The 15605-nt window shown below is 37.1% G+C and overlaps 2 protein-coding genes across 2 annotated transcripts; one reads left to right on the plus strand and one right to left on the minus strand.

The window, feature by feature from the left end:
• The first annotated feature begins 117 nt into the window (after positions 1-117).
• On the plus strand, positions 118-4605 carry arl14ep (ADP-ribosylation factor-like 14 effector protein). Its single transcript, XM_067400775.1, has 5 exons — positions 118-303; positions 785-983; positions 1093-1233; positions 1578-1633; positions 3947-4605. The coding sequence occupies exons 1-5, from the start codon at positions 233-235 to the stop codon at positions 4173-4175; spliced, it is 696 nt and encodes a 231-aa protein (XP_067256876.1). The 5' UTR covers positions 118-232; the 3' UTR covers positions 4176-4605.
• Positions 4606-7806: 3201 nt separating this feature from the next.
• fshb (follicle stimulating hormone subunit beta) lies at positions 7807-8794 on the minus strand. Its single transcript, XM_067400776.1, has 2 exons — positions 8621-8794; positions 7807-8025 (listed from the first exon to the last, which is right to left on the minus strand). The coding sequence occupies exons 1-2, from the start codon at positions 8792-8794 to the stop codon at positions 7807-7809; spliced, it is 393 nt and encodes a 130-aa protein (XP_067256877.1).
• Between the last annotated feature and the right edge of the window lie 6811 nt (positions 8795-15605).

Here is a 15605-nt window from a genome sequence, read left to right on the forward strand (position 1 = left end):
TAAAATTTTGGAGCAATAGCATATCTTCGCACTTGCAAAATACTGAATGATCTTCATAGAAACTGAACGGATCTGTGTGGACGCCCAGTGGCTGCTAAACAAATAACAGCGCATGCGTATGAGCAAAGTGTGCGTTTTGCCGCTCGCACGGAACTCCCTGTGAAAAATGATTTTGGTTCGTTTGGAACCATAACAGATTACTTCTACTTTTTTAAATCATAAATCGAGAATCATGCCGATCTCCTGTTCAGCTATTGATTGCTCAAACCGGTTTGTCAAAGGGTCAGAGATCCGGTTCTACAGGTAAGCATGTTGCTTTGTTGACACACTTGAGCTTTGTGTTGTGTTGCATCTATATATGCATCTAAATAAGAGTCTTTCTAGTTCATATGCAACTTGTAAATGCAAAACACCTAAAATAGTATTTTCTGTTTTGTAAACAAGAGGCAACACCGTATTTTCCCCTCTTAATTATCATGGTGCCTTGTGCTCCTATTTTTTTCATATATAATATATATATATATATATATATATATATATATATATATATATATATATATATATATATATATATATATATATAGAAAGCTTGTGTTGCTCAAAAGCTAAACAGAATTTAGCTTTGAGCAACTTATATGATTGGTCAGAGTTTGCTATAGTGAGTCAGCTTCTTTTAAATCTAAGTGATTTGCACAGGTTACAGAATACAACAGACATGTGTGGATAAAACACTCTTAAAAGTAACAATAACTAATGGAGCCGCCTTTGCTGTCTTTCTGTTCAGGTTTCCAATCAGCAAGCCTCAGCTGGCCGAGCAATGGGTACGAAGCCTCGGGAGAAAGAATTTTGTCCCCACTCAAAACTCATGTTTGTGCTCGGAGCATTTTCAGCCTGACTGCTTCCGTGACTATAATGGAAAACTGTTTCTCAGAGAGGATGCAGTGCCAACTATTTTCACAAACTCTGGAGGAGACGGTACAAAGGTGTGTATCCTAGCACTCGGTAAAGTTATTCTTGTTGTCCAACTTGAATATATAATTATCTGCTTTTGAAATGCAATCCCTCTCTCATTGTTTTATTTATTGCTTACAGATTGAGTTACGGAAAAACAGGGGAGGGTTAGTGGGAAAGGATGTAAATGATTCCAGTCGGTTTAATTCACTTTCCGATAAAGACAGAGCCAAACAATTCACAAAAGACAGAAGGCAACCCATAAGAGACTCCAGCCTGAAGGTAACACATACACTGCTGAATATGCAATTGCTATCACTTACTTTAGTCTGCTTTTAGCTTCTCTGTAGGCCATTAACACGTCTCGCACTTTTCTTTTCTTTTTTTTCCATGTTTAATCTCATGAAGAAAAATCTCATTTTCAGATTTTCTCTATGTGAATAAAGCAAATCTGAAAGGTGTTTGGCCACAAGGTGTGTCAAAGATACAAATCTGTATAGATATGTTGATATTCACAGCACTGATTCCTGGAATAAGTGCCATTTGAAAGGGAACAGCTACAGTTCAGCTGCATACTTTTTCCCTTTATAATGTCATTCAGATTTTTCTGTTTTGTTTTATTGCAGGGCAGAGGTATAAATGATCGGAGACGTGCAGGGATGAAGCTCTCATCAGGTGACAGGTACTTGCCTTCCTTTTACGGCTGCCCCTAATAGTCAAATAAACCGAGAAGAGGATCAGGCGACCACATTTTAATTAGTTGGTTAGTTGCAGAAAAAAAGCTCTCTCTAAGGTTTACCTAGATAAATGTGTGCTATTATTAGGCACCTGTATGAATGTTCATACGGAGTGTGAAAGCTAAATTACTACAACGCTTACTGCATGACATGTTATGAAATGATTTAACATGCATTCTCTCTGTAAACACATCACTATAGACCTATTTTGTGTTTGCAAACAGTAATGGTGTTTTTTGTGGGCAGAGCTTACCTGGTGGCAGAAAATGACAGTTCTGCAGTAGCAGTCTGTGGAAGCCACGGAGTAAAAGCATTAAAAAAAAAATTATTTTGAGTTTATATCTCGCAATTCTGACTTTTTTTCTTGCAAATCTGAGTTTATATCTCACACACCAGAAAAACAGAATTGTGAAATATACTCGTTAGTCTATTTTTCCCTCTCAGAATTATGATATAAACTCACAATTGTGAGTTATAAAGTCCGAACTGGGAGATATAAACACGCAAATGCAAGAAAAAAAAGTCAGAATTGTGAAATAAAATTGTTATAGGCTATGTTTAAAAGTTATCTATGTAAAATATTACAGTTTAAATATTATTTCATGCTGTAACTGCATGTATGTCCCCTGAAACATAAATGCCTCCATTTAGTTTCAAATGGCGTCTTTTTTCTATTCTATAAAAATGAAGACTATATTTCTTGATTTCTGATTCTATCGAAAGGCACAACAAAATATTTTTCTTATTTTTTGGATTTTGCCCATTTCCCTCCATTTCTTACCACTTTTTTCTACCACCACTATGCTCGTGCAGCTGCAATTGACATAACTGTGACGTCTGCTCCAAATTGGTCTATATTGCGAAAATGACAAGTCAAGGTTGTCAACTTAATCTTTGCAGCTGACATTGACTTGGAAAACATTAGTTTATTAATTCATTATTAAAAAGTTAACGAATTCTCCTTTCTGTTCTTTCTGACACATTCATAATCATTACTTTTGCCAGTTCACAGCGGCAAGCTTTATGTATGCATTGAGTGCTTAATTTATACATTAAAGGCAGTGGCCTCAATTCACCAAAAAACAAGGTATGGCAGACTCTGATGACATGACATCATGTAAAAAGCCAGCAGAATAGTGAGCAGCAATCACTATTGTAACATTTTAAAAAAATCTTTAAATTTTTTTTTTTTTGTACTGAAGTATGTAGAAAATTCAGACTCATGAAAAACAAAAACTTTTCTTCAAATCGTGAATAAAATTGGACAGCAAGTAACAAGCACTTCCTTTATAATCACTGAAGCTTTCAGTCACTGAAGCTTTCAGTCACTTCAGCGCAAAACTCCCATATTAATCAATGAATCTGTCAAAACTGCATATTGAATCTTTTATTTACATTGTGTCTCTGCTTTGTTTGTTATGAGAGGATGTGTGCGTGTGCAGAACTTGTGCTAAATATAAGCTCATTCAGCGTTTCGAGAAATACTGTGTGGATTGCCACTCACTACCAGTAACTTAAACACCTCTGATTGGTCATTATATTCAACAGAAATTCCTGTGATTGGCTACAATTCTCAACGCTGCAAAATTACGTTGTAAATAGACACTTTGGCTGTGCTGTTGGACTCGCATGCCACGAATATATACAGATTGCTTTAAATTACCTTTTCGTTTTATTTAAAAATACAAATTATATGTCACACATAGTAAAATAACTCTGTTAATCCTGCAATAAAAATAAATTACTTGCATTGACCTGACCAGGAAGCCGAGATATGGCAGCCGCCATACCCTGCCTTTCCCAACTGACACCCCTGATTTAAAGGCTAATTGTTATGGTTTAGCATTTCTTTGTAATATAAAACGAGGTTAGCAATGTTATATATAATATTCTCTCTCGGCCTTGAAACTTATTACATCACTACCAGTCGACTAGAAGTATCTTTAGTCGGGGGCAGCACTACTTTCTAAATTTTCAAACTCATGAAAACATCACCTCAGTCATCATGAAGATTAATGTATAAATCATGTTTTGAGTTAAATGAATTGCTTTTGCATTCAAAGTCTTTTTTATGGTGTCTTAATCATTCACATGAACACCAAGATTCACTTTTGGAAAAAAAGGTGCAAAAGCTGTCACTGTGGCAGTACCTGTTCAAGTGGTACTAATATGTACCTTTTAGGGGTTAATAAAGTATAAAGGTGTAATTTAAAAAAAAGGTACTACTACACATGCTCACATCTTTCTTGTCCCTACAGACAGTCCCTGTCTCTCAAGAGTAAAGTATATGACAACAAAGGCTTGCTGATCTCATGTGGGAGGGATCTGTGTGACTGTCTGGATGTAGACTGCATGGGTTGCTTCTACCCATGTCCCGAGTGTGGCTCGCGGAAGTGCGGTGTGGAGTGCCGCTGTGACCGGAAATGGTTGTACGAGCAAGTGGAGGTAGAGGGGGGAGAGATTATTCGTAACAAGTTTGCCAATTAGATAACCTGTTGGAAGACAGAAGACGACACCAACTTCTGCCTCTGAGCGTAAAGGGACTGGCACTGGCTTTTTATATGGACATTGCAGAAGTACTTGGTCAATTCAGTGTATTGTTTATTGTTTTTAAATGTAAAAGTTTAATATAGAATGTTATCTTATGTTTTTGCTTTTTCCCATACTATCACAGCTGTGTTCATTTTTTTTTAATCTTTAATTATCAGTTCTTTGGTTATGCTGTAATATAGCTGTTTTTTTCCACCTGAAATTTGCTTTTACATTTACAAAAATAAAAGCTGAATTTAAGCAGAGTGCTTATGGTTTTGTTAGTGCAAGGTTTTAAAATGACGATCTTTTAACCTCATTTCAAATTATCTGAATATTTGAAAATATGTATCACTGTAACTGTAAAATACCAAGCATAAAAAGCTGTTTACTGGTTTTATTTTATTATAAATTTATTATAATATACATTAATATACGTCTTTAGCTCTATGATTTTCTCTGTAAACCAACTATGATGACATATGAAAAAGCTGTGGTTTTACTTAGGGAACTTTAGTATTTATTTGGTGATATCATCTATTAGATAGTATCTAAGATGTTTTTCTAATTGAACCATTTGTCTCAGTGTGCACATTCAGGGCACTCCACCTTATGTTGCAGTGCTAGAAGCCAGGAACGTCAAGATGAAGAACAATCTGTCATAGGCCCAGTTTGCCCTGTAGCCCCACAACAATAACATGTACAAACAGCAAGAAAGTTGACTCGAAGCAGGGATAATGTATTGCAAAAGAATTCGAATGAGGCAGATTTGATGGTTTTCAAAACATTCATATCTAGACAGGCAGTTTGTCTAAAACTAATCCTGCGTGAAGCTTTTTACAAGTGTGCAAATAACTGCCAGTGCAATTTTAAAGGTAAAGCTGTACAGCATTGGTACAGCTTTTTTAAATGATTAAAATTCTTGCAATGTAAGGCTAGAGGAAACCTTTTCTTGTCATTTAACTTTTTTTTTTTGTCTGTTTTAAATTTTATATATATATATATATACACACACCAATCAGGCATAACATTATGACCACCTTCCTAATATTGTGGTGGTCCCACATTTGCTGCCAAAACAGCCCTGACCCGTTGAGGCATGGACTCCACTAGACCCCTAAAGGTGTGCTGTGGTATCTGGCACCAAGATGTTAGCAGCAGATCCTTTAAGTCAGGGATGGACAACTCTGGTCCTGGAGGGCCAGTGTCCAGCAGAGTTCAGCTCCAACCCTAATCAAACACACCTGAACCAGCTAATCAAGGTCTTTAGGATTAGTAGAAAGTTATAGGCAAGTGAGTTTTATCAGGGATGGAGATAAACTCTGCAGGACACTGGCCCTCCAGGACCGGAGTTGTCCATCCCTGCTTTAAGTCCTGTAAGCTGTGAGGTGGGGCCTCCATGGATCGGACTTGTTTGTTCAGCACATCCCACAGATGCTTGATTGGATTGAGATCTGGGAAATTTGGAGGCCAAGTCAACACCTCAAACTCGTTGTGCTCCTCAAACCATTCCTGAACCATTTATACTTTGTAGCAGGGCGCATCATCCTGCTGAAAGAGGCCACAGCCACCAGGGAATACTGTTTCAATCAAAGGGTGTACATGGTCTGCAACAATGCTTAGGTAGGTGGTACGTGTCAAAGTAACATCCACATGGATGGCAGGACCCAAGGTTTCCCATCAAAACATTGCCCAAAGCATCACACTGCCTCCGCTGGCTTGCCTTCTTCCCATAGTGCATCCTGGTGCCATATGTTGCCCAGGTAAGCGACACACACGCACATGGCCATCCACATGATGTAAAAGAAAATGTGATTCATCAGACCAGGCCACCTTCTTCCATTGCTCTGTGGTCCAGTTCTGATGCTCATGTGTCCACTGTTGCCGTTTTTGATGGTGTACAGGGGTCAGCATGGGCACCCTGACCGATCTGCCTAGCCCCATATGCAACAAACTGCGATGCACTGTGCATTTTATGACACCTTTCTATCAGAACCAGCATTGACTTCTTGAGCAAATAGTACTACAGAAGCTCATCTGTTGGATCGGACCACACGGGCCAGCCTTCGCTCCCCACGTGCATCAAGGAGCCTTGGCTGCCCATGACCCTGTCGCCGGTTCACCACCATTACTTCCTTGGACCACTTTTGATAGATACTGACCACTGCAGATGGGGAACACCCCACAAGAGCTGCAGTTTTGGAAATGATCTGACCCAGTCGTCTAGCCATCACAATTTGGCCCTTGTCAAACGTGCTCAAACCCTTACTCTTGTCCATTTTTCCTGGTTCTAACACATTGGCCCTATCATACACACGGAACAATGAGACGCCAGGCGCAATGCAAGTGTTTTTTGCACAACACAGTTATCATTTTCAGGTCCAGCACCATGTTTTTTAAATAGCAAATGCACCTGCGCCCATCTGTTCGCCCATGGGCGTGCTGGTCTGAAAACTAGGTGTGTTCAGGTGCATTACTGGCGCGTTGCTATTTTGAGGCAACTGAAAATGACTGCACCACTGACCAACAAAAACTTGGTCTAAAGTCAATGGTGCAGTATTTTTATTTTTTTGTTATTTAAAGGACGCATTAGTAATATGCGCCTATAGGCGGGTACACAACGTGTACACTCTGTCTGCTTGTTACACACACAGGGACGCATATTATACAGTGGCAGACAAACATTTTTAAATATTAAAAATAAAAGGATTCCTCTCTGGAGAAGTGTTCAGTCTATCCACTTGCAAATTCCGCCATGTAAATATCGAATCCACCATGGTACAAGCGCAACTGGCTTTTAAAGGGAATGGGAGATGAGACTCCCATTGGTTTATTGCTCGTTACATCCAAAATACACCCATGATTCATAAAGAAACAAGGTAAAACCCTTACTCCTATAAGCAACTGTAAGTTATGCATGTCTTAATTTGTAGATGACACCTTAAAGTGCATCTGTTATTATGTAATGGCTCTTGTTTCTATCATATGTTCCTTTTATTAGCCTATCACACATGAGTATTAAAGGTGCTCTGTGATGTGCCATAACTAATTTCTCTTTTATATGTAAGAGATTGACCCTTCTCGGAAAACCCTTTGATATTTATATTGATTCATTGCTAATTTGATTATGTAAATTGAGTATGGCTCAGCGTATCAGAGAGAGCATCCTCACAGAGAGAAATTTTTACAGTTGGTCTCCGAAGGATAATTATAAACTGGTAAAAATGCACCAATTTCACAAGCAAAATTAATGTGTCTGTGTGCACTTGGGAACAGATGGTTTATCACAGGAAATGAGTTCTGTTTTTGCTATGTGTGTGCAGTTTGTGCCTGGCTGAGATTATTGACACCAGAGCCTACAGAAGATTCCAGAAAAACAACAGGATGAATCAACATAGATGACCTGTTGGGAGCAAAAGTATTTTTTTATATGAATGGGTTATTGCAGTATGTTATATTTATTGATACTGACAAATAATGTGAAAATGTTTCATATTTGTTTTATTCCATAATGCAATTTACATTTAATTAAGAAAAACTAAATATTCAAAATTGTACGACAGGCTTTCAAATGGTTTGGTTTCCTTGTCTAATGTACAGTGCAGCTGGATGTCTGCTGGCTGAGAGCTCCACAGTCTGCGATGTCAGAGTTACACTTGCTGCACTCACAGCTGAGGGCCACAGGGTACGTGAAAACCGAGTCCGTCCCGGGAGGGCAGCCTTTAAACTCATATGTGTCGTAGGTCCATTCTCTGAAGTTACAGGTGTTCTGGTAGTTCAGCATCATGGGGCTACGGTAAACTCTGTCCTGTCAAAATGGAAAATATTTTAGTTCCCTTTTATCTGATGCTAATGTATTATAAGAGTGTGTGTGTGTATATATATATATATATATATATATATATATATATATATATGTGTGTGTGTGTGTGTATGTGTATATAAAATGTAATGCTTTCTATAACATTTATTTCACATTTTCTTGTTCAAGCACAAAAGTCAGAATATTCAATAACATTTATAATGTTACAAAAGATTTCTATTTTAAATAAATGCTGTTCTTTTGAACTTTCTATTCATCTAAGAAATGAGAAAAATAATTTATCACGTTTCCACAAATATATTATGCAGCACTGTTTTTAACATTGATAATAATAAGAACCATTATATATAATTGATCAGCAGTAACAACTCTATAAATTAATAATAATTATTGAGCACCAAATAAGCATATTAGAATGATTTTTGAAGGATCATGTGATACTGAAGACTGGAGTAATGATGCATCACAGGAATAAATTTGAGGTTTAAAAAAATGTTAAAAATATCACAGATAGCACATAAGTCAAATTTGTACACGTACATCTCAGAGTAAAGGTTACAAGAAAATTTCTTCATCCTACCTGTGTTTTGCAAAGCCCAACACAGGCTGTGGTGTCAATTGTGATGCAGCTGCCACATTCCTCACTTTCCATGGTAATGGAGATATTGGTAAGGCGACAGCTGGACCTGCATTCTGATCCTGCCCTCATCAGCGCTGGCAACAGCATCACCATAACAACGAAGCGCATCCTCATCTGTGAATCAATGCGAAAGTGTGCGGCTAATCAAATACAGGTACTGCAGTGGATAAAGTAATAGCACTGCATGTTGTGTCCATCTTGGGGTTATAGTGATTTACTGCTTAATAAATTTAAAGAAAAAAAAAATCACCATTAAAACTGTAAGCTAACCCAGAGCACAGGAAAACATGAACAAAAAGTTGAAACGTGAGAAACTAGAATGAATAAACTTGTCTATATAGATTTGGTTTGGGCAAAGCAACTAACAAACACATTCAAACATAAGTCAAACTACACTGCAATATAAAGTCAATCTTACCTGCTGGAGTTTCGCTGAGACAAAATCACTTCACCTCCACTCACATGGACACTTATACCCTCCTGCCAGATGTGACACCCACGTTTAGTTGAGAGCAGCCATGTCTTATCATACTACAGCATTTGCTTTTGTGGAGGTGGTACAAATCCCTAAAAGCCCTGTGGCCATGGCATTCAGTCTGCAAGAGGCTTAGACAGAACAAGATCCATGTAAAGGCCACCACTGATGTTCTGCTTTTCAAGGTCAGTGTTCTACAGCACAATTGTTGGATTGAAATCCACTGGAACAACAGCTTGTCTTCTCAGAATGATCCTCGCATGACTGCTTTAACAGTCTGTTAGAGGAGATTTCACAAACAAATCTGCCAAACAGGATATATTTAAGATTTTTTAATAACTTAAAATCAATAAGTTTTCAGTCTCCACTGCAACTGTTCAGTTTTTACCAATTTGAAATGTCAGATGTTCCAACAAGAAAAATAACATCAGGCCATATCATAATTTGTAGCGCATGTTAGTATATGTCAGTGTATGTCACTAGTAAAAAGGATAATGCATATATATATACATCTATATATGTCTATATAATACATGCCTATACCAAAATGTATTTAAAATACATTTATTTCATATTTAGTATAGTACAAATCCATTAACATATACTGACATATCGCTTGAGACTTGCTGGTATAATTATTAATTAAAATTCTTTACTTCTTTATTGCACAATGCACAGTTTTTTAATATTAAGCCTATAATGTGTTTTAGTATCACTATTAGTAATGATAGTATGATCACTTTATAATATTGGTCTTTAAATGCAAGACATTTAAAGTGTACCTAAAGTATACTTGCAATAGTTCAATTTTAGCACAATCAAATATACTTAGCCTATCCTTAGTTGGATCTCAGCACTATTTCCGGATAACTAAGTGCATTAAGTACAAAATTAGTTGTTCCAGTTTAGCTGACTATGTAGTTAGTAGACAGTGTATCAAAGTACAACTGCATGGTATTTATATTAAGTACATAAATATGTAAATGCATTTGTAGTATACTTCGCATAAAATAAATGTATTTCAAATACATTTTTGGTATTCACAAGGGATATTTGACATGTCAAATGGTCTAAGAATAGCTACATAGCCTATTTACCACCAGATCTATCTATATTTGTTTGAAAATGATATTAAGATGCTCACAGGCTTTACATTGTGTAATGGGTGATTTAATGCATGAAATTGGTGAAAGATGCATTAAAATGATCAAAAGTGACAGTAAAAACTTTTAGAATTTTAGATTTTTAATATAATATTTAATTTACGTGATTTTCAAATAAATTCTGTTCTTTTAAATGTTGTAATATTTAAAGAATCCTGAAAAAAAAGCGCAACAGTTATTTTAAATTGTACAATTTCACAATATTAGTGTTTTTACTGTATAACAACAGCAGAAGATAATTTGATTAAAATAAAATTCTTGCTGACCCCTATATCATCAGATATTTTAGTTGTTTCATTGTGTTTTGTTTTTGTTTTCCCTGTTTCCGTTTTGCCTGTGTATCCAGTCATTGTTAGTTTCCGTGGTTGTGGTAATTTATTTACACACCTGTTCCCTGTTCTGTTGATTATCCTCCCTTGTGTATTTAAGCCCTCAGTTCTCCCAGTTCTTTGTTTGGTTTCATTGTTGTGCTGTTATTATTATCTCCTGCATGTTCCTTGGATTTTTTAAAGACTGTTTTTTTTTATATTTCTCATCATTGTGCGATTATTGCAACCATGCCTGACAAATATACTGTACTGTGTGTGTGCGTATATATATATATATATATATATATATATATATATATATATATATATATATATATATATATATATATATATATTCTAGAATTGACAAGCATAGACAAAAACATAAGCTAAGGCCAAAACAAGCTACTACATTTCTTTATATATATATATATATATATATATATATATATATATATATATATATATATATATATATATATATATAATATATAGGGCTGTCAATCGATTAAAAATTTTAATCTAATTAATTACATACTCTGTGATTAATTAATCTAAATTAATCGCATACATAATTTTTGCTGTGAAAGTATTAAATATTTCAATTCAAATGAATCAATGCAGGGTTTTTCCTGGGTCAAAAATGGTCTTCGGTGGTGACAGACATGGTCATCCACACAAACAGTAAAAAATGCCCTACCCACATGATCTGTGAGCCCAATAATGACAATAAAGTACCCGTCACTCTCACTGTAAAGTGATTTTATAGCTTTGTAAGAGAAGATGCTTTTTTGCTAAACCTGAAAAGTATTAAAAAGTAGTATTTAGAAGTTATATTAACTAATAATATCATTGTCTACCATATACAATTCAATGCACCTAGCTAACAACAGCTTGCTTTGTTCTGGTTTCACCTCACTCCAGTCTAAATTAAATGATTTTATAGGTAGGCCTAATTTACTACACATTGTCATTTAAATAACCTGAAAATATTGTGGATTATTAAGGCTAATTTTACTAACCACTCTTGCTAAATGGGGTAAGCATACTTATGTTTTCATTTCAGAGTTGTTCGAGTAAATGATTCATTATAGACCGTGTGGACAGATGATTCATTAAAATGAATCTGTTCAAATGAGTCATTAGGTCGCGAATTGGACATTAGCGGACGTTGACGCGTTGCGTGCGAATCGCGACTGTTATTAGGACATCACAAAGGATTTGTCAACACAGAAAACACTTCACCACTGGATAGGATTTTCTTTTTGTTTACTGAAAGTGTGGTTTATGTCAGCGGTCAGAGAAGATGAGGTGACATTCTTTTGAGAACGAATGCGCCTCATGAAACATGGATTCAAAGGTCAATACGGAATGAATTAATCTGCGTTATTTTTTCTCAGATTAATTAATCGAAATTAACGCGTTATTTTGACAGCCCTAATATATATATATATATATATATATATATATATATATATATATATATATATATATATATATATATATATATAAATATCTATATATCTTTATATATATATTAGTCTTTGAAAATGTCTTTGTAAAAGAACTAGTATTCATTCCATATAGCTGCAGGCCAAACTATTATTGCCTTGACCAATATGTTTAAAAGTTTATACAGTGTTCTGGATTTTCAGTTTGATTCTGTTCATTTTCTTTTACAGATCTCAGTCTGTCTCTTTGTCTTTTCAGCTCCAGCTCAACCTTGACAAAACAAAGTTCTTTTTTTTCTTTCAGCCGGGTTCGCCCCCGGTCTCTTTTCATCGCTTTTGAAGGTTGTACAGTCATTGACTCCTGATTTGTACAAATCTTGGAAATTGTCCAAGATGACCCAATGACCTTCATTTATCATGCTGCGACAAGTGCACCATCCGAATAAGGTTTTTTAATGTAGAAACAATCTGCCTTTTCACTCCTATATCAGTGCATCCAAAATGCTGCTGCCTAGCTCAGTAATTCTCACATTTACTCAGGTCTCAATGTACCTATTACTGGTGCCACAGTCATATTCAAGGCCCCATTTCTGGCCTACAATGCATTCAGCACCATTACTCTAATAACTATAAGCCATTATCTAATCATACACCCACAACCTTTACCCTAAAGTCAGAATCTTTACTCTCTACACATAAAAAGCAGCCATGCTGTGTACTTGCCCATGAATAGTGCAATGACAAAATGCTGTCTTGAGAAATACTGCCCCCCTTTATTCTCGATTCTAGAATTGACAAGCATAGACAAAAACATAAGCTAAGGCCAAAACAAGCTACTACATTTCTTTAGTGAGGTAGAGTATTTGAATAATAAAACAGCAAGATGTCAATGCACTAGTAAAGGTTGGTCAATGGAAACTGTTTTAACAAGAGCAAACACAATGCCTGCTGCATTACTAATGAGCTGGATCCCACAGCTCAATCATTCTGGTAGCACATACACATTTCCCACTTTACAACAGACCTGGGTATTGAGGTTTTCTGTGGCTTGCAAGGAAAAAGATTTGCTTTCCGTGGTACATATAAAGCATCCATGGCTTAAACACGGTGCTGCTGATGATACTGGTTTTCTAAAGCTCTCTGTTATAACAGAGTGCCGGGAAAAACAGGCAGGTGGCATAGTGGGAGTAATCATTTGCATTTTGCTTTCATACAAACATCATGAAGGGCACAAAACATTTTGTGCCATCAGTCTGCATGACTGAGTGCTAAACCAGGTGTTTTCAAACTTTTTAATGTCAAGGACCCCACATATATATGATGATTATATCATATTATAGACCACATGTTGTTTTCAGAATTAAATTATTGGCCGTTATATTACCATTGTACTAAAGCCAAAATAAATTGATATAAATATTATCTGGAAAATATACTTTCCAGTCTTTTACTCACTTAAGACATGTTAAGAAATATATTTTCCATCCAATTTTAAATATGCAGATTTAGATCTTATTATAAAACAAAGCAAAACAAAAAACCCTGTGATTAATCTCATGCAACTGGTGTTTAGTTTTAAGAACAGTAATAATTTCAAAATCTGATAAATGTCTTTAAAAACTACCATGTTAAACATATTTAATTCATATCTTGAGTCAACATTTCAACTGTGACAACTCTAAAACAAAATGATGTAAAATCTTTTTTTCTCCTCAAGTTTTAGTGGATCCTGTAGCACCCCCTTTCCGTTCCCTTGGGGTCCCCAAACCTTAGTTTGAACCCCCCCTGATGTGCTAAACTAAAGGAGGTGATTTTTTTATTTATGCTCTTTGTATAAACTCCTGCTTGTTTAATAGACCGTGGAAGAGTGAACTGCAAAGCCCTCATGCCACAATCACATTAGTCTTTTTATGTTATGTTTACATTCTTATCTTTTTTTCCAAACGATGACTATACACAAACAGGCCGTGACAGAAAGTGTATGTGGCTTTTTGACAGAGCCACACACACACAGGCTGCTTAGTGTGTGCAGCTCGTGCTCTGCAGCAGTCCCTCGGGTAAGCAGTCGCGATGAACTGGATGTCAACAGATGCATAAGGGGCTGTCGAAGTTTGAGAACTGCAGCACACCGGTGCGCGCGCAGTGGCCTTCCGCAGCCACTGGGGGGCGATCGAGCTCTTTGCGCGCTGCGCAAACGTGCCTCTCGCGGAGGAGCTCAGCTCCCCAATAACACGAGCACAATGGTCAACGGGCGAGACTGAGCGGCAGACAGATGCGCGCTGCGCATACTTACCTAAGGATATTTCACATGGCATCCTAAAACTTTGATACATCTCGATTCTGACGCCGCTCGTGTGATTTATCGAGCCACACAGCATGCTCTCGGTAGCAGCACCTGCTTTTTGGTGAGTGCGAGTCCAGGCTTAATGCAGCGGTGCATGTTTTTTGGGGAGGGGGAGATGGGCAGGTGATGAGAGATCCTGTTGAATAAAGACCCAACGGCGAGCCGTGGCCAAAACGGACATCCCTCGAATGCGATCACACCTGACTGGTAAGGTGTCATGTTCTGCATTTGGCTACGCCGAGGAATATCTGGATTCCCTGAGCAAGAGGGAAATTTGGACAAATCTGGGATTTACATCCTCAGCCATCTCTAGCTTGTTATATTAAGGGTGGAAGCTGTGAAGACGTCCTCAAATCATTTCCTACGTAAGTAGCCTATCGCGAATAATGGAAGGTGGAGTGCACGAGAGGGCTGATAAATTGCATGCGACGACTGTTTATAATTAATTGTCAAGGGATTTTGATTCAGTAATATCAAGCGCTGTTTCCTTGCTTGGCTGGCCTGTTAATAAGGGTGTGCCATATTATTATTCATATTATTATAATAATTATTACCATGTAGCACAAGAATGTCGACTTAAGCCTTTGTTCCTGATTACTTTTTAAAATTGTTTAGCTCATAAGCATATCCATCACGGTCTGCCTCGGCTACATTATGATGTGCAGTTTGCATTCACACTAACACGTTTTTCTTTTCTTTGCAGCTGTTGCTGATGTCAAGCTGATTCAGTGATTCATTCATAGCCACTGAAGGGGCAGAGGACGGAACAAACCTACACCCCACCCCTGCCTCACACAGCAGCGAAGATGGGAACCAGTGATTTCATAGGCGAATAAAGTCTCTAAGGTGACCGAGCACCTCAGATAACGGAAAGGAGCCGCTCTCTCCTCCCGCATCCACTTTCCTTTTGGATAACACACGCGCGCTCTACGCACATGGATTCTAGAACTGTTGGACACATATTTCTCATGATGATGATGTCACCAGAAGCACGTCGCTTCGCTACAATTGTAAAGTCCAATTACAATAAGTAAAAGTGCATTAGAAGACCTTAAAGCACTTGTGAAGGTAGCGGACCTGCAGTGCCAGTCAAGTGCATTTATGAACTTGCTGAGCCCGTCTTCTGCTCAGCTTCGCTCCTCAGCCTGTGTTCCATCATTCTGAACGCTTCGTAGTTTGAGAAG

This window comes from Chanodichthys erythropterus, chromosome 11, assembly GCF_024489055.1.
Source record: "Chanodichthys erythropterus isolate Z2021 chromosome 11, ASM2448905v1, whole genome shotgun sequence".
In the NCBI taxonomy this organism is placed as follows: Eukaryota; Metazoa; Chordata; class Actinopteri; order Cypriniformes; family Xenocyprididae; genus Chanodichthys; species Chanodichthys erythropterus.